Source organism: Nerophis ophidion, linkage group LG03 (assembly GCF_033978795.1).
Source record: "Nerophis ophidion isolate RoL-2023_Sa linkage group LG03, RoL_Noph_v1.0, whole genome shotgun sequence".
Taxonomy (NCBI): domain Eukaryota; kingdom Metazoa; phylum Chordata; class Actinopteri; order Syngnathiformes; family Syngnathidae; genus Nerophis; species Nerophis ophidion.
Window position 1 is genome coordinate 53,702,950 of NC_084613.1, and position 25,599 is coordinate 53,728,548.

General features: G+C 39.2%; 1 protein-coding gene across 2 annotated transcripts in view; it reads right to left on the minus strand.

Moving 5' to 3' along the window:
* Positions 1-14,602: 14,602 nt before the first annotated feature.
* The window catches only part of runx3 (RUNX family transcription factor 3), a 116,788-nt gene continuing 105,791 nt past the window's right edge, over positions 14,603-25,599 (minus strand). For both annotated transcript variants that reach the window (XM_061895628.1, XM_061895627.1), the window contains exon 8: positions 14,603-17,131. In XM_061895628.1, the coding sequence (XP_061751612.1) occupies positions 16,656-17,131 (476 nt within the window). In that variant the 3' untranslated portion in view covers positions 14,603-16,655. The remainder of the gene's footprint in view (positions 17,132-25,599) is intronic.

The following is a 25,599-nucleotide window of genomic DNA, read 5'->3' on the forward strand; positions in this document are numbered from 1 at the left end:
AATTCCATCCATCCAGCCATCTTCTTCCGCTTATCCGAGGTCGGGTCGCGGGGGTAGCAGCCTAAGCAGGGAAGCCCAGACTTCCCTCTCCCCAGTCACTTTGTCTAGCTCTTCCCGGGGAATCCCGAGGCGTTCCCAGGCCAGCCGGGAGACATAGTCTTCCCAACGTGTCCTGGGTCTTCCCCGTGGCCTCCTACTGGTTGGGCGTGCCCTAAACACCTCCCTCGGGAGGCGTTCGGGTGGCATCCTGACCAGATGCCCGAACCACCTCATCTGGCTCCTCTCGATGTGGAGGAGCAGCGGCTTTACTTTGAGTTCCTCCCGGATGACAGAGCTTCTCACCCTATCTCTAAGGGAGAGCCCCGCTCCCCGGCGGAGGAAACTCATTTCGGACGCTTGTACCCGTGATCTTATCCTTTCGGTCATGACCCAAAGCTCATGACCATAGGTGAGGATGGGAACGTAGATCGTCCGGTAAATTGAGAGCTTTGCCTTCCGGCTCAGCTCCTTCTTCACCACAATGGATCGGTACAACGTCCGCATTACTGAAGACGCCGCACCGATCCGCCTGTCGATCTCACGATCCACTCTTCCCCCACTCCTGAACAAGACTCCTAGGTACTTGAATTCCTCCACTTGGGGCAGGGCCTCCTTCCAAACCTGGAGATGGCACTCCACCCTTTTCCGGGAGAGAACCATGGACTCGGATTTGGAGGTGCTTCACACTTGGCTGCGAACCGATCCAGTGAGAGCTGAAGATCCCGGCCAGATGAAGCCATCAGGACCACGTCATTTGCAAAAAGCAGAGACCTAATCCCGCGGCCACCAAACCGGAACCCCTCAAAGCCTTGACTGGGCCTAGAAATTCTGTCCATAAAAGTTATGAACAGAATCGGTGACAAAGGGCAGCCTTGGCGGAGTCCAACCCTCACTGGAAACGGGTCTGACTTACTGCCGGCAATGCGGACCAAACTCTGACACTGATCGTACAGGGAGCGGACTGCCACAATAAGACAGTCCGATACCCCATACTCTCTGAGCACTCCCCACAGGACTTCCCGAGGGACATGGTCGAATGCCTTCTCCAAGTCCACAAAGCACATGTAGACTGGTTGGGCAAACTCCCATGCACCCTCAACAACCCTGCCGAGAGTATAGAGCTGGTCCACAGTTCCATGACCAGGAAGAAAACCACAATGTTCCTCCTGAATCTGAGGTTCGACTATCCGGCGTAGCCTCCTCTCCAGTACACCTGAATAAACCTTACCGGGAAGGCTGAGGAGTGTGATCCCACGATAGTTGGAACACACCCTCCGGTCCCCCTTCTTAAAGAGAGGGACCACCACCCCGGTCTGCCAATCCAGAGGTACCCCCCCCCCCCGATGTCCACGAGATGCTGCAGAGTCTTGTCAACCATCCACCCCTGGGGCCTTGCCACCGAGGAGCTTTTTAACTACCTCAGCAACCTCAGCCCCAGAAATAGGAGAGTCCACCACAGACTCCCCAGACACTGCTTCCTCATAGGAAGACATGTTGGTGGGATTGAGGAGGTCTTCGAAGTATTCCTTCCACCTATCCACAACATCCGCAGTTGAGGTCAGCGGAACACCATCCGCACCATACACGGTGTTGACAGAGAATTGGTTCCAGAGCCCTTGCGGGTGGTTTGGTGGTAGCAGGGTGATGTATATTGTAGCGTCCTGGAAGAGTTTGTGCTGCAAGGGGTTCTGGGAAGTTCTTCTGTTGTGTTTTTGTTGTGTTACGTTGCGGATGTTCTCCCGAAATGTGTTTGTCATTCTTGTTTGGTGTGGGTTCACAGTGTGGCGCATATTTGTAACAGTGTTAAAGTTGTTATACAGACACCCTCAGTGTGACCGATATGACTGTTGACCAAGTATGACTTTTATTCACTTGTGTGTGTTAAAAAGCTATAGATATTAAACGCTGCTGTACCACTCCGTACAGCGGCGTTTTAAAAAGTCATAAATTTTACTTTTTTAAAACCGATACCGATAATTTCCGATATCACGTTTTAAAGCATTTATCGGCCGGTTATATATCGGCAGTCCGATATTATCGAACATCTCTAATTTTGAACCCTTCTGATTGCCAATCAGTAATAGGTGAGGAATCGGCGCTCTGAGCTGGGTTAAAGATGCCACCTGAAATGCCAAGCAGGAAAAGGAACTTAAATAATAGTGCTTAAAAGGCAAAGGAAACCAAAACGCAGGAAAAACATGACAAAAGTAGTTTTGTTGTTTTTATTTTTTAAGAATGCAAGTATAACATAATGGTTATAATTGCATACTTACTAATTGATTGATTGGTATTAACTGATGCAAGTATAACATAATGCTTATAGTTGCATTTTAACGAATGGTGTGCCAAAGTCAATGGAAACTAAAGGCAGTATCCAAATGATAATGTGGATTATTAAAAAAAACAAAACGATAAAATGCTTTTTGGTCTTGTGTCAAAAACAATTTTTGACATTTAGGGCCTGATCTGTTAAGATCCAAATACCACATGCTTATTAGTGTGTGTAAAGTATAAAATGATGTGTACTATTTGTGGGTGTATTGCATGTGATCTACTGAGACTGAGCGTGCAATTGATCACAAGTGCAAAAGTGGTGCAGACCGCCCTTTTTAAAAGAGGATTTTGGTGTATTCCAGCTGTCACCATGGAGACACTCATTTCCTTCCACATTCATGACATAGTATGCTCCAATTTTTAAACTGTGCTGTTGTTTTTATAGTGAAGAATACACAGCAGATAAATATAGTATGAACCACATTTTCTGGGCATTACACTGTAGAAATGCAATCTAGACAACTTAACCTTTTTTTCGCATGCTGAAGCTGCGAGGTGCCAGTGTTGTGATGGTGCGTCTGGAATGATCCCAAAATGCATGCAAGAATTCATGTTGCAAGAGGTTTTTCTTTCATATAGAATGTAATATAATACCATATCTCCATATATACGCCAGCAGACACCAAAAAATTAATGAAATATCTTTTAAAGTCATCAAGCAGCTATGAAATTATAAAATGATATTGTTGAATAGACAATATGTCTACTATTGTTTTATTTCTGACAGTTCACAAATGTTGACATGCACATGAAGGACAGATGACTCTCTGTCTAGCGCCTGTCTTTGCACTCATCTGTGTGTAGCTGGGCCAGTTACTTCAAATGCGAGTGATAAATGGTTATATTTGTATCTCCTCCAAATTTTGTGGGTGTTCAACAATCATCATATATTCTGCATTTACTGTAAATGAGGACAAACACGCTAAATGGATTGCTCTTCCCATTTTGCTCATCTACAGAAACACACAAGTTTAGCAGATGAGCTTTGTCTGCGCGATCAAATTTGCACATGTTTAAATACACACACAGCTTTAGGAGATCAGGCCCATAGTTCAGAGCATTCGCGTGGCGATGCCAAGGTTACCAATATATATATATATATATATATATATATATATGGTCGGAGGGGCCGTAGGCGCAAACAGGCAACCACGCTTCCGTCAGTCTACCCCAGGGCAGCTGTGGCTACAGATTTGGCTTACCACCACCAGGTGTGAATGAATGATGGGTTCCCACTTCTCTGTGAGCGCTTTGAGTATATAACAATAGAAAAGCGCGATATAAATCTAATCCATTATTATTATTATTATTATTAGTTCAGAGCATTCGCGTGGAGATGCCAAGGTTACCATTATATATATATATATATATATATATATATATATATATATATATATATATATATATATATATATATATAAAAGGGAATAAGCGGTAGAAATGGATGGATGGATATATATATATATATATATATATATATACACATATATATGTATATATATATATATATACACACATATATATATATACATATATATACATACACATATGTATGTATATATATATACACAAATATATATATATATATTTATATATATATATATATATATATATATATATATATATATATATATATATATATATATATATATATATATATATATATATATTTATATATATATATATATATATATATGTACACACACACACACACACACACACACACACCCACACCATGATTGGTCTCTGTCCAGGCTGGAAGGCGATGTTCAGGTAAAAAATATTTTAATGAAGAAAAAATCAGGTTGCTATAGGATGGATGATCAGTAGACTATTGGTGAATCCAAAGTACTTAGCTTAGCACACAAAGCTAAGATGCAAGCGTAAAAAGAGGCATCATTTAAGCAGAATGTAGCATACAGTTCAGTTACTGAATGGCAATCAGAAGGGTTCATAATACATAACATATTATGTATTATACATACGTTTGTACATATAATATTATATATATCATCTATAGTATTATATTCTGTATCCCGGTTGCTACATTCTGCTTAAGTTTTTGCCCCTTTTTATGTTTGCATTTTTTCCAGCGTTAATTTTGTTGACTAAAAATGTTTGTCTTAGTTATCGTCAACAACCTATTTTACCCTGACTAAAACCGGTCTTGTTGTGGATTTAGTTTTTGAGATGCTCTGCCATAACCTTAATAAAAGAGGTTTCAAGACAACTTCAAAAACACTCCATACTTTTAGATTTCAGTCGACAAAATTAGCTGTTATTTTCGTCGACTAAAATGTTGAAGAATTGACTTGACTAAAACTACATTAAAACTAAATACATTTAGTTTTACTAAAACATGACTAAAATTGAAATACATTTTCAGCAGAAGACTATGACTAAAACTAAATTAAAGACTGCTGTCAAAATTAACACTGTTAACGACAAATAAAACAAATATTTTTAGTGGAGCCAGATTAGGTGGTTCGGGCATCTGCCACCCCCTACGCCTCCCTAGGGAGGCATTTAGGGCACGTCCAACCGGCATGAGGCCACAGGTAAGCCCCAGGACACGTTAGGAAGACTACGTCTTCTGGCTGGCCTTGGAACGCCTCGGGCTCCGCCGTCAGGAGCTGGACTAAGCGGTTCGGGAGAAGAAAGTCTGGGCTTCCCTGCTTAGGCTACTGCCCCCGCAACCCGGAAGGAAATGGATGGATGGACGGATGGATATTTTAGTCAACTAAATGAACACAGCATTAAGTAAGCCTCTTGATTGTCAGTCAGTAACAGGCGCTAAAGAGTGAAAAGCAAACTAATACACAAGAACACCCAATACAAAAGTCCATGAGTGGAACATGACAAAATTGGTACTTTGTTGTTTTCAGTTACATCCATCTTAATTAATGAGAAGTACACAATTTACTGTTGTTTTTTTCACTTATTTTTACACTTATTGATGAAAATTTAAAACCAGTCATTAGCAAAAAGATGTAATGATTAGCCTGTTTCGTCAACGATTTGTATTGAAATTTGCGAAAAATTGTTGAAAATTGAAGAGCTTACAAAATGATGATTGCAACTGACTTGCATGTGTTTCCACAAGTGGCCCTTAGTCTTTAGCGATCCTCATGGGTCCTCTGAGGCCAAAACTCACGGCGAGGAGCTCCACTGTGGGAACTGGGCTCTGCCTGCTGCATTGTAACACTGAGTGCTCTCTGTAGACCTAACATGGATGAGAAATGACTGCACCTTCACTGGGATCCCTCCTTACTCGGAGAGCCATGTTGCTTTCTCTCCTTCCCTTTCGCGGTCCAATAAAGCAGCACCAGGCATCAACTGTGAGAACGGTTGCATCACAGCTCTGGTGGTTTCTCAGAGCCCTCCGTCCCTGTTTTTTCGTGATCAATCTGTGGGAAACCTCGGTTTTGGACTGTTGCCTGTGTTCCCACCAGCAGTTCGGTTAGAAAATAGATTTCTGGTCATGTACCGTGCGTCTAAACTGAACCGGTTCTAGCCCGCTTCTTCTCATGGGTTTGTTTGGGGGTAAGAGCAATCAAGATTTCCTATGAAGGTATAACAAACGCAGTCACATGATGCTGAATGGAAGACTCAAAAATGAATTGTTTGCATTAAATAATTTCCCCATAAGGACTTTGATTAACTGAGGGTAAAGCCATGTGATGGTTCATTGATAAAATGTACAGATCGTTAGAGGAATCCCATCCAAAGGCATTCTCCTACCAAGAGGAACATTTTCTCTTTGCATTATGTGGAAGGAGAACATATGCAAGAACTGAGACAATATAAAGGAGGGATATTGAATACAGGTGATCCAAAAAAATAAAAAATATCGATTTACATCCAAATCCCTGTTTTTATTTATTTTGATTATAAATCCATTCATAATACAAATACAGTATATAGACAAACACATACATATTTGCACACACATACATACATTTATATATATATATATATATATATATATATATATATATATATATGGCCCTCGATGAGGTAGCGACTTGTCCAGGGTGTACGCCGCCTTCTGCTTGATTGCAGCTGAGATAGGCACCAGCACCCCCCGCGACCCCAAAGGGATTAAGCGGTAAAAAATGGATGGATGGAGTGATTATATATAAATATATATATATATATATATATATATATATATATATATATATATATATATATATATATATATATATATATATATATATATATATATGTCTTGATTGGATTATCCGGAGAATAGTGCTCGATACCGTGGTAGAGCGCAATATGTAGGTGTGGGAAAAAATCACAAGACTACTTCATCTCTACAGATCTGTTTTTGAAAAAAAAAAAAAAAAAAAAAAAATCTCCTGATGATTGAGGGAACCCCTCATGAAACAGATCTGTAGAGATGAAGTAGTCTTGTGATTTTTTCCCACACCTACATATATATATATATATATGTATATATATATATACATATATATATGTATATATATATATATATATATATATATATATATATATATATATATATATATGTATATATATATATATATATATATATATATATATATATATATATATATATATATATATATATATATATATATATATATATATACATCAGGGTTCATTTATTTGTGGCGGCCCGCCACGAAAGACTTACGGCCGCCACAAATAAAAATAATAATAAAATAAAATAAAAAAAATAAATAAATAAAAAAAATATATATATATTTTTTTTTTTCGGCTTTTGACTCGCTTGACCGCTCATAAAAGCATTGGGACTCTGTCTGTGAATGGAGATTGTAGTTACATATTATATAAATATGTAAATATTATATAAATATGTACATAAAGTGTTGTAATTATATTCCAACTCCGCATTTTTCTTGGTCATCGGCGCCGCCACTGCCACCCTAACCCTAACACTAACCCCCCACCTTTTTTTTTAACAGGCATGACGGTGCGTTATCGTCACATTGTGACGTTGCTGGTTCACGAGCAGATGAGCATGTTCGGCGGCACACAATCACGTAGTACTTACATGCGTGTAAGTGTATAGACAGAAAAGGGAGACCGGACGCATACTTGGCTTAAAAACTAACGATAAAGATGAAATTATAACACTGAAACGCACCTCAGGAAGAGGTGCTTTAACACATGGCTAGTGGCTAAGGCCCATCTGCAGTCTGCAGTGTTTTAGCTACTTTTAAATCACTGATCTTCACCTCCATGGCAACAAATAAAGTAAGTTTCTTACAAGTATCATCCCTGCAGGACGAGGAATAGCTAAACATGCTTCACTACACACCGTAACTCACCGGCGTCATAATGTAAACAAACGCCATTGGTGGATCTACAACTATCATCCACTGTAATGATATCAAGTACAGGAGTGTATCTAGTCGATACTACTATGATTACATCAATTTTTTTTTAGCATCACAAAGTCGTTTTTCGTTTTTTTTAAATTGATATTATGTTTATAAACCCAGGAAATACGTTCCTGCACACAGAAGGACTTAAATTATGACCATTGTATGATGCTGTAACGACTTGGTATCGGATTGATGCCCAAATTTGTGGTATCATCCCAAACTAATGTAAAGTCTCCAACAACAGAAGAATAAGTGATTATTACATTTTAACAGAAGTGCTGATAGAACATGTTAAAAGAGAAAGTAAGCAGATATTAACAGTGAATGAACAGGTAGATTAATAATTCATTTTCTACCACTTGTGTTTAATAAGTTTGATGAAATAATATAATGATAAATGTCACAATATGTTACTGCATACGTCAGCAAATAAATTAGGAGCCTTTGATTGCTAATAAAATACTAATTACTAATAAAAGACAAGTTGTCTTGTATGTTAACTATTTTATTTATGGAAAAACTTGCAATAAGAAACATATGTTTAATGTACCGTAAGATTTTTTTGTTAAAACAAGGCCTATAATGCAGTTTATTGTAATCCCCTTTATTTAAAAAAATATCAAAAAGTATCACAATATATTTGGCTATGGGTACCGGTGGTACTTTTTGGTTTTCCCATTTTTTTAGTATTATATTTAATTAAAAAAAGTAGCGTTTCTAAGTCTTTTCAATTGCTGTGTACATTTCCATCCTAAGCATTATAAAGCCGGTATTGGGTTGTAGTTGGTGTTGCTGCATTTTTTTTTACGAGACTGACTAACATTCGGTATTTTTGGTAAATAACATTTGAAAAAAACATTAAACATATATATTTTTAGACCAGCACTTCACTACTTCTGCAGTTAGGAGGAGCATTTGTTACCTGTAATCTGTTTTGAATTGGTTTTATTTTAATTGATATACCAACTAATATATTACAAGGTTCCTTGCGAATCTAGAATCTATTATGAATGAAATCGTCGCCCCAAGAATCAGAATGTAGTTGAACCAAATCTTGAACGCCCAAAGATTTTCACCTCTTATTCAACTAAATTTTTTTGGTGACCACATTTCAAGAAAGCTAAAGACGAGGGTTTTTTTTTGTCAATTAATTATTGTCAGAGTTATAGGAGTGCGATGCTGTTTTTGAGGACGATCTGCAAAAAAAGCTAGTCAAAGATCATTCTTGTGACAGCACTATAGTGTTTTTAAGAAAGTCTCTCACAAGTTTTTTTTTAACTGAACTCGACGGCCACAAGTTGATAGCACAAATGAATAAAAGCGAGGACCTAAAAAGGAACATTGAGGAACACCAGTAGTATAACTAAAGATGTCGAATACATCTGAATAAACAACCAGCAACATATACATAAATCATTTTACGAAAAAAATGTGTTTAACTGCCAAATGGAGAGAACATAAAGGGGTACCTTGAGGAACGGCTCAGTTATGTAAATCACGAGTTCTATGTTTGCCAGCAAGGTTAAAATGGCAATGCAAGGATCTTCCATTGTGTTTAGTCCAAGTTCCTCTATGGAGCACTCTAGTGCAGTGGTTCTTAACCTGGGTTCGATCGAACCCTAGGGGTTTGGTGAGTCGGCATCAGGGGTTCTGCGGAGGTCAAAACACACCCGTCTCATCGTGTCAATAAAAACTTCTCCCTATCGGCGTATTACAGATATGGCAACAGCAAAAGTCACACTGATCTGCAGGTGTGTAATTTGTTGTGAGTTTATGCACTGTCGGTTTTGTTCTTTGAACAAGGTGATGGTTAATTTTGTGTAAAAAAACATGGTAACACTCTAGTATGGGAACATATTCACCATTAATTAATGGCTTATTAACATGCAAATTAGTAATATATTGGCTCTTAACTAGTCATCATTAAGTACTTATTAATGCCTTATTCGGCATGGCCTCATTATAACCCTATCCCTCTAACACTAACCCTAACCCTAACCCAAATCCTGACCCTAACCCTAACCCTAACCAAATAACTCCAAATTAAGTCTTTGTTACTTAGAATATGTTCCCCTAGTGTCCAATAACATCTAAATTAAGTGTTTGTTACTTAGAATATGTTCCCCATACTAAAGTGTTAACAAAAAGATATAACTTTGTCTTGAATAAAAAAAAAAAAAAACATTTTATTTTTCACTAAGAAGGGTTCGGTGAATGCGCATATGCAACTAATGGGGTTCGGTATCTCCAACAAGGTTAAGGACCACTGCTCTAGTGTCTTTAGGAATTTGCTCCAATAATGTTTGTCTCCCAAGTTTTGGACTGAACTCATGGGGCCGGTATAGTGTCATTCCGAGGCCCGATTTGGCCCCCAGGTCGCCGGCTGAATAGCCCTTAATATAAAACACTTCATGCATACATCCAAATCGGCGCTCTTCTGCTCTGCTCCCCACATGTGGACCAGAGAGCCGGCCCTCACAGAACAAGCGAAGACAGCTGGAAAATCCCCCTGAGCCTCGTCTAATTGAAAGCTTATCATCTTCTCTTTGTGCTTGGTGAGCAGGGGAGTGAGTGGGGTGGGCGGATCTCGGAGTGTGTTGGCAAGGAAAAAGTTGGACGCTGCCACGGTGACACTGTCGGAGAGTCTTGAAGAAGACTGCGCGGATCTGTCAGACACACTGAGAAAGCGGAGCTCGGGCGGTCTGGGCTCTGAGGTGGTGTGAGATCTGTCAGCAGGGGATTGCATGTGTGTGTGTGTGTGTGTGTGTGTAACAGATAGCGTCTTGCGTGCATGGAGATGCTTTCAGTGTGCAGAGTTAATTGAATACAGCGTAGATCAAGGCAGTGTGCATCCTGAGGCTTTGTTGTTCTGCCAACAGTGCCCCCATAGAAGGCCTAACACACACACACACACACACACACACACACACACACACACACACACACACACACACACACACACATAGAGACACACACATAAACACAACTGACATCTGCAGGAAAAAAAAGGAATGAGAAGAAGAAAAGAGACGGTAAAATAAACAGGGAGGCCTTTCAGTGTTTATCTACAGGTGGCATTAGTTTAAGAGCGAGGATTTGCTGCTGTTCAATTTCTGGTTAACCACACGAGACATCAAATCTAACCACTGAATATGGTAGCTTCTCATGTTTGTTTTCCAGGCGCAAGAGCATAAAGCAGTCCAAACAAATACATGTCCTAATATAAAATGCATACTTATTTCAAAACTACAGGAGGTCCTTGGTTTGCGATAACTGTACGCGAAACACATAAAATCATGAAATGATACAAGATCAAAATTCAATGACACAGAACAAAAAACAGAACAATTCCTTTTTTTCGTACCTGTACAATAGTAAGTCTGAGGCGCTGGTGCGGTGTTGTTGGTCTGGACTCCAGGATGCAGAGAAATCAGGAAAGTGCAGATAAGACAATATATTTATTAAGGAAGATGCAGGCAATAGAAATATTAAAAAGACAGATGTGCAGCGGGGAAGTGAACAAAGAGCTTACATAGGTGTTAAATGCAAAGCAAGCAGAGACAGGGCTGGCATAAGATGCATCCTTATTGGCAACCAGTACAGGTGTGTCATAGTTGACAATCAGGGACAGCCTGGTGAGGGAGCCAGAGCTAAGACCAGAGGAATGGTAGGCAACAAGGAAGTGAAACAACGAAAAAAAAAAAAAAAAAAGAGGGCTGCAAAGGAAATAAGACAAAAGACAAGAAAATAATAATAACTGTCATGTTAGATAATGACAAGGGCAAGGCAAGTTTATTTATAGAGCGCTGTTGTAAGCGAGGCAATTGAAAGTGTTTTACCGAAAAATTACAAGAAGGCGGGAAAAATCATACATAAAATTAAAATTAGTATTAAATTAAAATCCCCTCTAAGCGTCATGCCAGTTTGTGTTTGCTGCCTTGTATATGAAATAAAAGACTCTAACCTGCACACTGCTTCCTGCCGTCTTTTTGCATCCTAATAACACAACTGTCCCTCCACACACTATTTACTTTTGCCATTGACATTTTGAGTGGTGGGCAGCACAGTGGAAGAGGGGTTAGTGCATCTGCCTTACAATATGAAGGTCCTGGGTTCGGTCCTGCGCTCGGGATCTTTCTGTGTGGAGTTTGCATGTTCTCTCCGTGACTGCGTGGGTTCCCTCCGGGTACTCCGGCTTCCTCCCACTTCCAACGACATGCACCTGGGGATAGGTTGATTGGCAACACTAAATTGACCCTAGTGTGTGAATGTGAGTGTGGATGTTGACTGTCTATCTGTGTTGGCCCTGTGAGGACAGAGCGACTTGTCCAAAGTGTACGCCGCCTTCCGTCCGAATGCAGCTGAGATAGGCTCCAGCACCCCCCGCGACCCCAAAGGGAATAAGTGGTAGAAATGGATGGATGGATAATACATACAATAAATAACAATTACCATGTACAACATTACAGCATATGTAACAGCTGCAGCATAAAATAGAGAGTAGATTCAGCAGAAAATATACATTATAAACAAAGAGAGGTAGCTAACATAGAAGGTGTCAGGTAATAGACAGATATCATCTATTGCTGTATGGCGAGTATTTATAAAGCTGGATGGAGTGTGAAATGAAGGAGTATTTATTTATTTATTTTTCATCGTGCTCTGTTTGTGTTGTGTTGTGTTTGCTTGTTTTCCTTGTGTTATCTTTTAACCTGTCTATTGTGCACCACCTTGGGTACCCCTGTGGTAAATTTTAAAGGCCTACTGAAACCCACTACTACCCAACACACAGTCTGATAGTTTATATATCAATGATGAAATATTAACATTGCAACACATGCCAATACGACCTTTTTAGTTTACTAAATTGAGTTTTTGCTTGAAAACGTTGCGTAATGATGATGTGTACGCATGACGTCACGGGCTGTTAGGGAATATGAGCGCTGCGCACACACACAGCTAAAAGTCGTCTGCTTTAACGGCATAATTACACAGTATTTTGGAGATCTGTGTTACCGAATCCTTTGCAATTTGTTCAATTAATATTGGAGAAGTCAAAGTAGAAAGATGGAGTTGGGAAGCTTTAGCCTTTAGCCACACAAACACAAGGTGATTCCTTGTTTAAAATTCACTGAAGTAAAACTTTACTATGGATCACAGCAAACATGGATCCCAACTGAATGTCAACCAGCAGGTTTCGGTAAGAAAATTGTGGTAAAAAGTCGCTTCTTACCGGAGATCAGCTGAGCTTGTGCCGCCCATAAAGCTGCCGTCAACTTCCCTCAGTCACTGCGTGTCAAGACACCCGTGGAGACACACTTCCGACTATCAGGTACTGTTAAACCCACTAAAACACTAGCAACACAATAGAAAGATAAGGGATTTCCTAGAATTATTCTAGTAAATGTCTCTAAAAACATCTGAATCCGTCCCAATGCAATTGCGTTTTTTTTTAAAACTTTTTTTTTAATTAATTTATTTTTTTTCTAGTCCGTCGCTATCAATATCCTCAAACACAAAAGTTTAATCCTCGCTCAAATTAATGGGGAAATTGTCGTTTTCTCAGTCCGAATAGCTGTTTTTGTCTGAGGCTCCCATTAAAAACAATGTGAAGATGTGAGGAGCCATCAACATGTGACGTCATCATCTGCGACTTCCGGTACAGACAGGGCTTTTCTCTTAGCACCGAAAGTTGCGAACTTTATCGTGGATGTTCTCTACTAAATCCTTTCAGCAAAAATATGGCAATATCGCGAAATGATCAAGTATGACACATAGAATGGACCTGCTATCCCCCGTTTAAATAGGCCTTTAAATGTGCTTTATAAATAAAGTTGATTTTATTTTATTTGATTTGAGTTCTTGAATGGAACACTGTGGGAACAAAGCTGAAAGAGCCTGTTGGAGTATGAGCTCCGCTGTCCCTCAATTGTCTGGTGGAGTTGGTGGGCAGGATTGTCCTCGATGCCAAGCAGTTTGTCCAGTGTCCTCCAGTCCCTCACTGACACAAACGCTATTACCAAAATATTTCAAGACATTGTCCACCTCCAATAATTTAAAGCTGTTATTACAGTACATGTTACTTTTACTAGTGGCGAGGTGTGTGCTGGCAGGGTGAGCTTGAGCGGAGTTGGATTCCACGTGTGTGTTTTTTTTTACGTCCTGGGCATACCAGTGTTTTGGTTGATTGATTGATTGATTGAAACTTTCATTAGTAGATTGCACAGTACTGTACACATTCTGAACAATTGACCTCTGAATGGTAAAACCCGAATAAGTTTTTCAACTTGTTTAAGTCGGGTTCAAAGTTAATCAATTCATGTTGACAGCAGAGGGCTTTTTTTTTGTATCCCTTCAGATGTCTAATAATTGGCAATGTCACAAATAGCAAAGAGGAGGGTGGTTATTAAAAATGCTTTCTGAGAATGTAATGAGAATAAATGTGCAAAGAAACAGATGCGTCGAGTACTGCCTAATTTGCTGTGGCGTGGAATTGTGTCTCTTTAACCTTCACGATCATCTGTCAGCCAATACAATGGCGCTCGTTTTTGGAAGAATAGTTTTCCCTTTGTCGCCATGTTGAACATTTTCTCTTTAAACACCTTCCTGTGTTCAATTATAAGAGGCCTGGCGATCCAGACATGGCAGTGTTGAGTTTCAACTGTTGTAACATGGTATTGTTTTAAGAGCTATGAAAATAATGTGGAAGAATGTGTCCATGAATACTGATCCAGAAATCTCACTTGGGTGGGATTTCTCCTCAAAAAGAGACGTGGGGAGTGATTAGTTGTCATAACACTCTTGGAGTTTCTTTGATTGGGTTTTGTTTGAAAAAAAAAAAAAACGTGATGGAAAGTGTAACACATTTTTTAATTACAATTATTAAAAACTACATTATCTGAAAACTTTACAAGCACTCCATATGGAAACATGAATGATATTAATACATACAGGGATTCTTTTAAATTAACATATCAGATGTACATGCTTTTAGCATTAAAACAGACAGGAAAGGCAAGGTAACATTTTTGGGTGGATCCTCCTGAAGGAACCGGCGTCCTCTGCAGTGCACGTTTGTTTTTAGTCTTTTTCTTTTTTAGGAAAAAAAATAAAAAGATGTCAAACACAGAATGTCCACTGCAGAGGACGCCACAGGAGGTCAAGAAAAGCTAGTTCTTTTAGAAAGAAACAGAAGTAATATTGTGCTCTAATATACAATAAATTACAATTCACTTGTACATTTTGGCTTCCTACTATTACATTAAGAATGTTATCAGAGATGAACATTTTCTTCATCGCAAACACAGAACAAGTATTTGGTTTCTCTAGCTGCATGATTGTTTTTGCTTCAACCACAAAAAGAAGAGCAGCAGGGGAAAAAAAAACAACATTAAAATAAAAGAAGAGGAGAGAGCCATACAAGTTCTCCCACTTTACCACAAAGCATATTCTAAAGTTGTGACTCGCGTTGTGGAAGAGCTCTTCATAGATATGATATGGTACATGCTGCAAATACCTCAGCGTGGCTCGTACTAAGATGGTCCTGTACAGACGTGTGAAATATTGGCACCAATAAGTGAGTCCACAAGCTACAGTCATCAAGGCTTCAAAATGCTTACAGATTAACCGGAACAAAAGGTCTGTGCACGGCGGCCGACTTTCTTCTTTTGCATAATTGCCTTTGGGGGTAAAAAGACACCGCTTTGACTCGGTTCCTCCCTTCTTTGATTGAAGGGTCCCACGTGTGCACACACACAGTCACACACCCAAAAGTGTCTTATAAATATGTACAGAAATGCTTTGTCAGGCTTTTAAATGCCTGTCAGTATAAAACAGCAAAGAAGAGGGAAATTTAAGTTTGAACTTAGTGCAAATATTAGGTAAATTTTAAAGCTTCCGATACCCTCCTGAGAAAGGTGGGCTTTCCCCAAATTGTGTCCACTGCAGAGGACGCTTTTTCAGAGGAGGACACATGATCTCACTAACAAAGTTGGTCAGGCGGGGTTCATGCAGGATAAAGGTTTTTAGTGCATCAAAGCTACATTGGAAGACAAAATCATTACTTTAAAGGTTTGTTTTGTTTTTATAATTTAGTTCCAATATATTACAGGAGTTCCAAATGTATTCTAAGACATAACATTATGCTTATACCGTAAAGAGAAAACAAAATCTAAAAACAAAACAAAAAAACAGGGAAGCTGGAGAGCAATACTTAAAAGGATTTTGGGGGAAAATGCACACATTTCCTCAAACTTTGGCTTAAATAAATATCAAAAAGTAAACCGTGTCGTCCAGTTTCAAAACACCAGAGTTGTATCTTTTGTGAAACAAAAAATAAAAATAAAAATAAATCAAAAAAGGGACTCCAATCATCAAATGGGAAGATTGTCAACTGTCTCAGCAGAGGAAGTATTGTCTGTAAGGCAACCTGCATGCAGCACTTGGAGAGTACATTTGAGTCCAGCAGCTGAAGATGCAACTGGAAAATGTTTTTTTTTTTCAATATCTGAAGTTTGCATAATTTCAAATGAAAGCTTCGGAGGACTGATGGTTTCAGCAGTGCAGCCAAAGCCTTGGAGGGACGTCTGAGTCAGTGGTGGGGCCAACGTTGAGTCTGGTTGCTCTCCTCCGCCCTCATGAAGGGCTGACTCAGGCTGAAGTGAACTGTATGGCTTTCCTCAGCTCCTATGGCTTTTATTTTAGGCTTCAAGGGTACAAGCCTTAGCACAGTGCAGAGTTTACAAAATACACGGACGTTTTTGTCAGCGTTAAAATGCACAAAGTCTTAATAGGCTACAGAAATAAAAGACAAACATGCATCATTTTTTTTCTTTCTTTTCTTTCAGTGTTCGGTATTTTGTTCATCGTTCTCTTCACTTTCCCATGCTTCCTTCACCGGGCCAGTCAGTAAGGCCTCCAGACGGACTCATCCAGGCGCCCCGAGGCGCTCATGGCCGTGGGGGAATTACTGTGGCTGCCGTCGGCTTCCACGCCCTCGCTCTGGGCGTTCAGGCCCGGGTTCATCAGGCTGTTGGTGCCGCCAGTGCCCCCGGCACCTGAGCAGGAGAGGAGGCGGGTGGGCGAGCGCTCGCCCCCGGTGTTCCCCGGCGCCACCATGGAGAACTGGTAGGACCCGGATCCTGTGCCGTAATACAGGTAGGAGTTGGACTGGAAGTTCTGGGTCTGGTTGTTTGAGTAGGGCGGCGGCAGGTAAGTGTGGTATCTCGATGGAGCCGACATGCTGAGGCCGCTGATGCCTGTGCTGGAAGTGTTGGTGGAGTACGGGAAGGCCCCGGGGTAATGGATGCGAGGGTCGGAGAAGCGCGGATCGGTCAGCGGAGACGGGAAGGTGGTCCTCTGCTGGAAGAGATCCGTCGTTCCTGTAGAAGGAAACAAATAAAACATAAGGTGGACCATCAAACAGGATTCAAAAACAACAAACATGACATATTTTATAGGCAATAATTACAGTAAATGATTAATTAACCTTCGAAAAGAGCCATATATTTTGACACTTTTGCCAGAATGTCACATATTTTGAATGTGTTACTTGAATACATTACATTTATTTGCTCAAAACTAGGTAACAAGTGCTGGCCGAGTTTATTTTGAGGCGGAATTTGCCAGCAAGAACACCAGTCCGAGTCTCCTCACTCATCTTTGCATTCATTGAACTGATCACACTGCAAAAACTAAAATTTAAGTAAGATTAAATATCTCAAAAAAGGGTGACATTTGCTTATTTTCAGTCTGGTAAGATAATTCTTCTTACTAAGCAGATTTTATGTTGGAGTATTTTACTTGTTTTAAGGGTTTCATCCATCCATTTTCTACCGCTGTGGGGTTTTGGGGGGCGCTGGTGCCTATCTCAGCTACAATCATGCGGAAGGCAGCGTACACCATGGACATGTCGCTACCTCATTGCAGTGTTTTAAGGGTTTTGGTCCGAAATTATCTCAGTAAGATATTACAGCTTGTTGCTGAGTTTTTGTGACCTATATTGAGTAAAACATGCTTGAAACTAGAATATCAACTGTTGCAAAGCTGTGTCATCAACACTCACAAGTCTAAAACTACTTTTTTAAAGTAGTCATTTCTTATTTCAAGCATGAAAAAAACAAATTATTATTTGGACACAAATGTGTCTCATAATTAAAACAGATGACAGCTAAATGGACTTTGCTGTTTTATTTTCAATGAAACAATAGAAAATACACACTCATATAGTAGTACAGTTGGCACGGTACAGTAAACTGACAGTTAATATTGAAACATTTTACATGTGACATTTTAAACAATTTTGAACAGAAATAGTTAATGCACATTCAGATAAATTCTTCAAAATTACAATTAAAAAAAAAAAAAAGACATTTGTATATGTGCACTAATTGACTGAAAGAACACGCACTTGGCGCAATGATGTCATGTTATTGATGGGAACAAGCATTTTTAGACAATATGATTTGCCTTAGAAGCTAGGAGACCCCGAAAGTAACAAGCGGTTGCCTTGTTGCCTTTCCAATAAGAAAAATAAATAGATTTTTAGTGTAAGTATTCTGGTTTCAAGAAATGTAATGCCAAGCGCATATCATTATGTCAAGATAATGGCACTGGTATTTACTAAATTTAACAATATTTTTCAACATATTGAGCAAAAACGTCTCTTTTTTTTCTACCAAGAAAAGTGCACTTGTTATTAGTGAGAACATACTTGTTTTAAGGTATTTTGGGGTTCATTGAGGTTAGCTAATTTTACTTGTTTTGGAAAGTCTTGACAAGCCAAATTTTCTTGTTCTATTGGCAGATAATTTTGCTTAGTTCAAATAAAATACTCCAGTTTTTTTTTTTTTTGCAGCGCACTGGCCGCGGTTAATCACAACATGAATACCGTATTTTACAGACTATAAGCCGCTACTTTCTTCTCACACTTTAAACCCTGTGGCTTATAAAACGGTGCAGCTATTTTTATGATTTTGTTTATTCGCTAACAACCATAATGTTTTGTATTCAACAAATAATTTTCAACACTGACAGAAACACTAAAAAGGTGTGTTATTGTTTGTGCTATGGCATTGTCTTTCAGATGAGTTTTCCCACTGTCGGTGCTGCGGGTTAAAAATGTATTTCCTGTTTCGAGCCTTGAACCGGAAGCATAAGTCCTGTTTTCATTCAATCTCGAAAGGATTCTACATTCATCACTCCAAGCAACGATTGTATGTTATACAATATAACTAAAACACTTCATACTTACAAAAGCGTCCCATGTGATGGAGTGTTTTAATGCATATTTTTATGTGATATCGTAATGTAATCAAGCTAGCATCATTAGAATTCATGTATATGCTAACACAATGACAAGTGTTTGTGTTAGTATTAACTTACAATGGCATTCTTTTTGTATTATTTCAGTTTCGTAAATTCACCAAAACCTCACAATGGAGTTCTTGAGTCTGTTTAGCTGAATGGAGAGCTAGCTTCCGCAGCTGGTGGTCCATGACGACATAGGCCTCCTACTCAGTCAGAGTGTCCGCCCTGAGATCGGTAGGTTGTGAGTTCAAACCCAAGCTGAGTCATACCAAATACTATAAAAATGGGACCTCCCTGCTTGGCACTCAGCATCAAGGGTTGGAATTAGGGGTTAAATCACCAAAAATTATTCCCGGGCGCGGCACCGCTGCTGCCCACTGCTGCCCACTGCTCCCCTCACCTCCCAGGGGGTGAACAAGGGGATTGGTCAAATGCAGAGGACACATTTCACCACACCTAGTGTGTGTGTGACAATCATTGGTACCTTTAACTTTAACTTCTGTTTTGTTTGATCACCCGTTTTACTGCCGTGTTATTACTGCCGTGTTACATGCACCTTTTGAAAAAAATTAAGGTATATAAATAAGCATTTACAAAAATATTTTGTCGCTGTATATATCTGCGGCTTATTTGTGTAAAAATATTTTTTCTCCTATAATTTGGTGGGTGCGGCTTAAATACCGGTGCAATCTGTAGCCCGGAAAGTAAGGTAAATAATTGCAGGATTCATCTGTATTTTTATACGTGAATAATGGAATATTTTTGTGATCCATCACACGATTTAATGCATTCAATTTGCCGGCCTTGATAAAAAAAGTTATTGTTTTAGGATAACCCAACCCAACTCAAGAAGAAGAGTTTGTGAAGACCATCTCCCCACAGCCCAGCCCACCTACCTTTTAAAACACAACAATATAAAGGATTCTGTCTGTCTCAAAGCAATGAAAAGAAGCTCTGTGAGAGCAGGTGGGTGTTTTCTACAAACACAAACGACTTGTCGGACTGTTGCAAATCATCATAAATCATACTTAATAGGGAAAAACCTGAAAACAGCAAATAAAAAGGGAGAAAAAAAAGTAGTGGGAAGAAGAATGATATATTTATGGGAATATTTTCTAAATGAATTATGTTACGAAGCACATGGGCTCGCCTGACGTGTTGAGCGTGTTCGCCTTTCATGCTGCACATCACGGACATATTTGGAATGGAGGCAATATGGCCATGAGCCATAACTGTAAACGCCCTGAACCAGGTTGACAATCACAAGTTCCTCATACCTGGTGACACCTGCTGCTTGACACACAACACACACACACAAGCACACACACACACACGTCGGCGCATTTCAATAGCTGCGTGTGGCTTTTATGTGTCCAACATGCCCACATGACTGCCAGAGTAAAATGAGAATTTAAATGGCAGAAAAAAGGCAGCATGTATTAGTGCAGCAAGCACTTGCACGCTCGAGCCCTGAGGGGGGAGAATGCCAAACTTGCGTGCCACAGTCTTGTTCAAATGTCTTTTCCCTATGTCTGGAAAACTGGGTCCATTTTCAACGTAAAAAAAAATAAATAAATGAAATATTCCTTTGCACTTTCCATTGGTCCTGTTGTGCACTTTTCTTTTCTTTTTTCTACATTTCAGTAGAATTGTGTCTTCTTTTTGGGGGTGAACTAGTCTGGTGGTGGCGGCGGGAAGATTGTTTCTTTTTCCAGAGTCTACCAGGCGCTGGAGTTCGTATCTGATTTCACGCGAGGAAAATTCGAGCCTTCAGCTGCTGTTGATTCGGGTAAAGTGGAGTCGGCCCACTAATTCCTACCGGACTCCCAAAAGAACTTTCTCTCTCTCGCTCTCTTTCGCTCTCTCTCTCTCTGTCTGTCTGTCTGTCTCTCTTCATCATACTGCGCCTGTGCTATATTTAGATCTCAGGCTGCAGCAACGCCAGGGGAGGATCCTGCGGCCTGTGGCCCACCTTGCACATGATCCTCACTTGATTGGAGTTGGTGGAAACGTGTTGGCTAAACTGCGGTGGGGATCGACTCCTGTGCTTTTTCAGGGGAAACTGGACTGGACACATATCACAACATCTTAATGGGCTTGTGCAGTCTCAAGCTCCTGGCTCTGGTCCAGCAACAGTACAGTAGCTCCCTCTCGAGCAGAGGGGCCCAAAGTTTTTTGCCTCCAAGGGCCCATAGGGAAAATGTGCCTATGGGCCGCGGGCCAAAAACCCCCAGCAATTTTTTAGCTTGAAACACAAAAACCCTAAATATAAATAATAAATTTCCTTTAAAGTTCAAGCCCCGGCCGAGTCATACTAAATAATATAATAATAGGAACCATTACCTCTCTGCTTGACACTCAGCATCAAGGGTTGGAAGTAAAATCACCCAAAAATATTCCCGGGCGCAGCCAACGCTGCTGCTCACTGCTCCCCTCACCTCCCAGGGGTGATCAAGGGTGATGAGTCAAATGCAGAGAATAATTTCACCACACCTAGTGTGTGTATGAGACAATCATTGGTACTTTAACTTTTTAACTTTAAATAGTGCAAATAACAATGAGGGATGGCAAGTACACTGGTACCTCAACTTAAGAGTGATTTTAGATAAGAGCTGTTTCTCGGCTAATTGCTATGCTTTTAGGTGGCAAGCAAAAATTTAAGCTGCAAGCAAGCCCTCCATTAGTTGGCGCAGAAAATGTCACAGCAGAACCCGTAAGATCCGACCAAATCATCCGGATTTACTCGCTAGTTTCAGTTTATAGCTAGAGATTGTCATACGTTTGTTTTTCCAAACAGGGGAAGGAAGAAAGTGAGTGTGAAGGACATTGCTGAGAGTAAGTGGATAATATTCATCAAATTAAAGAAAGAAATCATCAATAATGTGACAGAGTGTTTCGTCGATTTGGCGAAGCAATACCACTACCTGTATCACTGCTAGTCTGCATCATACTAAAGCAGCATGAATCAGATGGCTCCCTCTTTGGTGACTTTTAAATCACGTCTTAAAACGTATTTCTACTTTTTGGCTTTTAAACCAGCATGAGATTTGTGTCATTTTAGTGTATTTTATTTTCTCTCATGCCTTCTATGTATTTACTCTTTTTATAGCTAAATGTTTTACTGACTCTTCTAGTATGTTCGTCTTAACTTCTGTGCTGCACTTTGTCAAACTCCTACTGTTTTTTGAAATGTGTTATATAAATAAAGTGGATTGGATTGAATTATAATGTGAATACTAAAATAATATCTCAATGTTTGACATTTACCCTTGAAAATATGGAGAAAGAATTGGAAAGAGATGCCGTAGAAGTCCACTCTCCAAGGTAAACGCAGTACATTATTATTGCATTACTTCAAAAGACTTAATTCTATTGTCGTTTCATATAGTATTTTATACCTAAAAGTAACTTTTTTCTTTTAAAAGGGTATGTTACATTTTAAAAGTGTGCTGTTTTGGGAGCTCAAGCACTTTGATTTCAATTGTGGTGTTTTAGAGGGTAGAAAATGGATGGATGGATAGACGGAAATATTGTTTAATAAGGACATTTATTACTAGGGATGTGCCAATTGATCGGCCACTGATGTTGCGTTTGGGTCGCATTGTTGCGATGGTCGTGTTCCCAGAATGCGAAAAAGACAGGAAGCGGCAGAAGCACCGTGCAGGTAAGAGTCTTATTTTCTCAAGCAAGGCAAAATACGCACAAAGACGTGTGCCGCTCGGAATCGCAATGGAAGCCCACAGCAAACTTAGCATAGCAAAACTTAAAGATGAACTTGGTCAAAGCATAAGGCTAATGATTGATTTAGTTCATTTCAAAGATGCATACAATTACAACATGATACATTTCAATTTCCAGTTTATCTTTTCGACATGTACGAAAAAGAGTAGGAAGAAGCAGAGCTTATTTAATCCTACCCCTTTTCCTTTACAGAGCAATTGGTAACACTTTTGTTCACTTCCTGTTCCCGATTTATTCACAATAAGTAATTACATTTAAAAATAAATAAATAATGATTAGTGAAGGAATTTATAATACATATAGTGAGACAAACAAGATAATCCATTAATTCAGAATGTTTTATCACGATTCTTTTTCTTTGTACTTTGTAAACACTTTAAATAAGTTTGAAGTGTTTGTTTGATTTCTTTGCTTGATCTGTTCTATAATTTAGTTCAATATACCATATGTACTAAAGGTCTTAAGTGTTGTACGTGCATACAAATATTTCAAATTAAATTTTTCTCTGAGATTATATTTCTCCTCTTTTGTTGAGAAAAAATTGTTTACATTCTTGAATAGCAGATTATAGTTTGCTTTGTGCATACTTTTAACTCTTCGCAAATTCACTTAGTCGTGGAATTTTTGTCAAAACATCTTTTAAATTTTTTAATTTTTCCTGTTATTATTTGTTTTAGCTTCTGTGTGTTCTCTCCTGAACAAAACAATGTTGTATACGGTGTATATTTTACCATGAATTGATTAACGTGGACCCCAACTTAAACAAGTTGAAAAACTTATTTGGGTGATACCATTTAGTGGTCAATTGTACGGAATATGTACTGAACTGTGCAATCTACTAATACAAGTTTCAATCAATCAATCAATCAATCAATCAATCAATCAATCAATCAATCAATCAATCAATCAATCAATCAATCAATCAATCAATCAATCAATCAATCAATCAATCAATAATAATACTAACTTTAAGTCTCAACTTTACAAATGTCTTCTATATAAAGATTGAACAATTTTGGTCCCAGTATTGATCCCTGGGGTACACCACAGTATACATTTAGCGTTGTAGACGTTTGTTCGCCTCGCTCCACGTATTGTTTCCTGTTGATTAATTAGCTTCTAATCCAGTATAAGACCAACCCTCAGTATAAGACCAACCCTCTGATGCCATACCATTCTAATTTTTTGATTAAAAATATTGTGATTAAATGTGTCAAATGCTTGAGTTGGAGCCGTAAACACTGATGTTGCACATTGTTAACTGTCTGTTACTTTGACTGAAGCCCTTGAAAATGAAATATTAGTTCTGTATCCATATTGGTTGTCAGCGAGTATTCCATGCTAATTGCATATTTCTATACACAGTGTGGAGCCGCTCACCAGAGTTAATAATAATCACCTCCATTACGGCATATAAACTGAACTTTTTAGTAGCTTAAAGAAGCAAGCATCATTATAAAGCATTAGGACAAAGCTAAACATGTTACACACTGAGAGCAAGAAATAACCACTAAGCTATCCCGAAATAACCTAATAAATAAGTGCTTAGTAAAATTTGATCGATGGAACCACGTTACAGCAGAAACTAAGCAACAGTTAATGGGAAATTAATGAGACGACTGTTGTTGTGTCAGCATTGTTACAGTCAACACAACACGTAAGAGGAAAATACATAAATCCATAAATTGTTGGTCTCGACACCAATGGTATTATCAGCATATGATTGGGACTAAAGTGATTAAATCAACATTTTAATTTTTTCATAATCATTTTTGTTTTTATTATTGTTTATAAATTCAGAATAGAAATCTCTGAACACAGAAGGACTTTAGGGGAAAAATGTATTTCAATGAGTAATAGATAGTATTTTTTCTTTTGTTTACTTATTGTGTACTAGTGACTTTGTTTTGCTCAAACAATTGTATGTAATAAAAGAGAGAAATTGAAAAATATTGTTAAACTGTCAGTAGCACTCACCATAAAGAAATTGAAAAATGTACAGTTAATACCGCTCATCGGTATCGGCCGATCTCACTCATGGGTGATTGGTATCGGAATCGTCGGCGCACAGTAAATCCCTGATCAGAACATACCTTTTTCATTACGTATGTCTAACTTGTGAGCTATTGTGTGCTTAGCTGCTGTGTATCTGCCAGCTCCTAGTAGCCTATAGCTTACGATGTTTACCTTTGCTTTGCGCTTATTGGAGGTCAATTAGATATATTAGGTAAATGGTAAATGGGTTGAACTTGTATAGCGCTTTTCTACCCCTTTTTAAGGAGCCCAAAGCGCTTTGACAGTATTTCCACATTCACCCATTCAAACACACATTCACACACCGACGGCGGGAGCTGCCATGTAAGGCGCTAACCAGGTCCCATCAGGAGCAAGGGTGAAGTGTCTTGCCCAAGGACACAACGACGTGACTAGGATGGTAGAAGGTGGGGATTGAACCAATAACCCTCAGATTGCTGGCACAGCCACTCTACCAACTTTGCCACGTACTGCTTGTATCGGAAATTTTACATGCAAGTCAATACTATCGCATACTTGCTGACAAGGGTCTGATATCGGATATCAATATCAGACTGGGACACCACTTGTGAGCTTGAAAGAGGTCAGTATGAATAGGTATTACCGTATTTTTCGGACTATAAGTCGCAGTTTTTTTCATAGTTTGGCCAGGGGTGCGACTAACACTCAGGAGCGACTTATGTGTGAAATTATTAACACATTACTGTAAAATATCAAATAAGAGACTAGACGTATAAAATTTCACGGGATTAAGCAATTAGGAGTG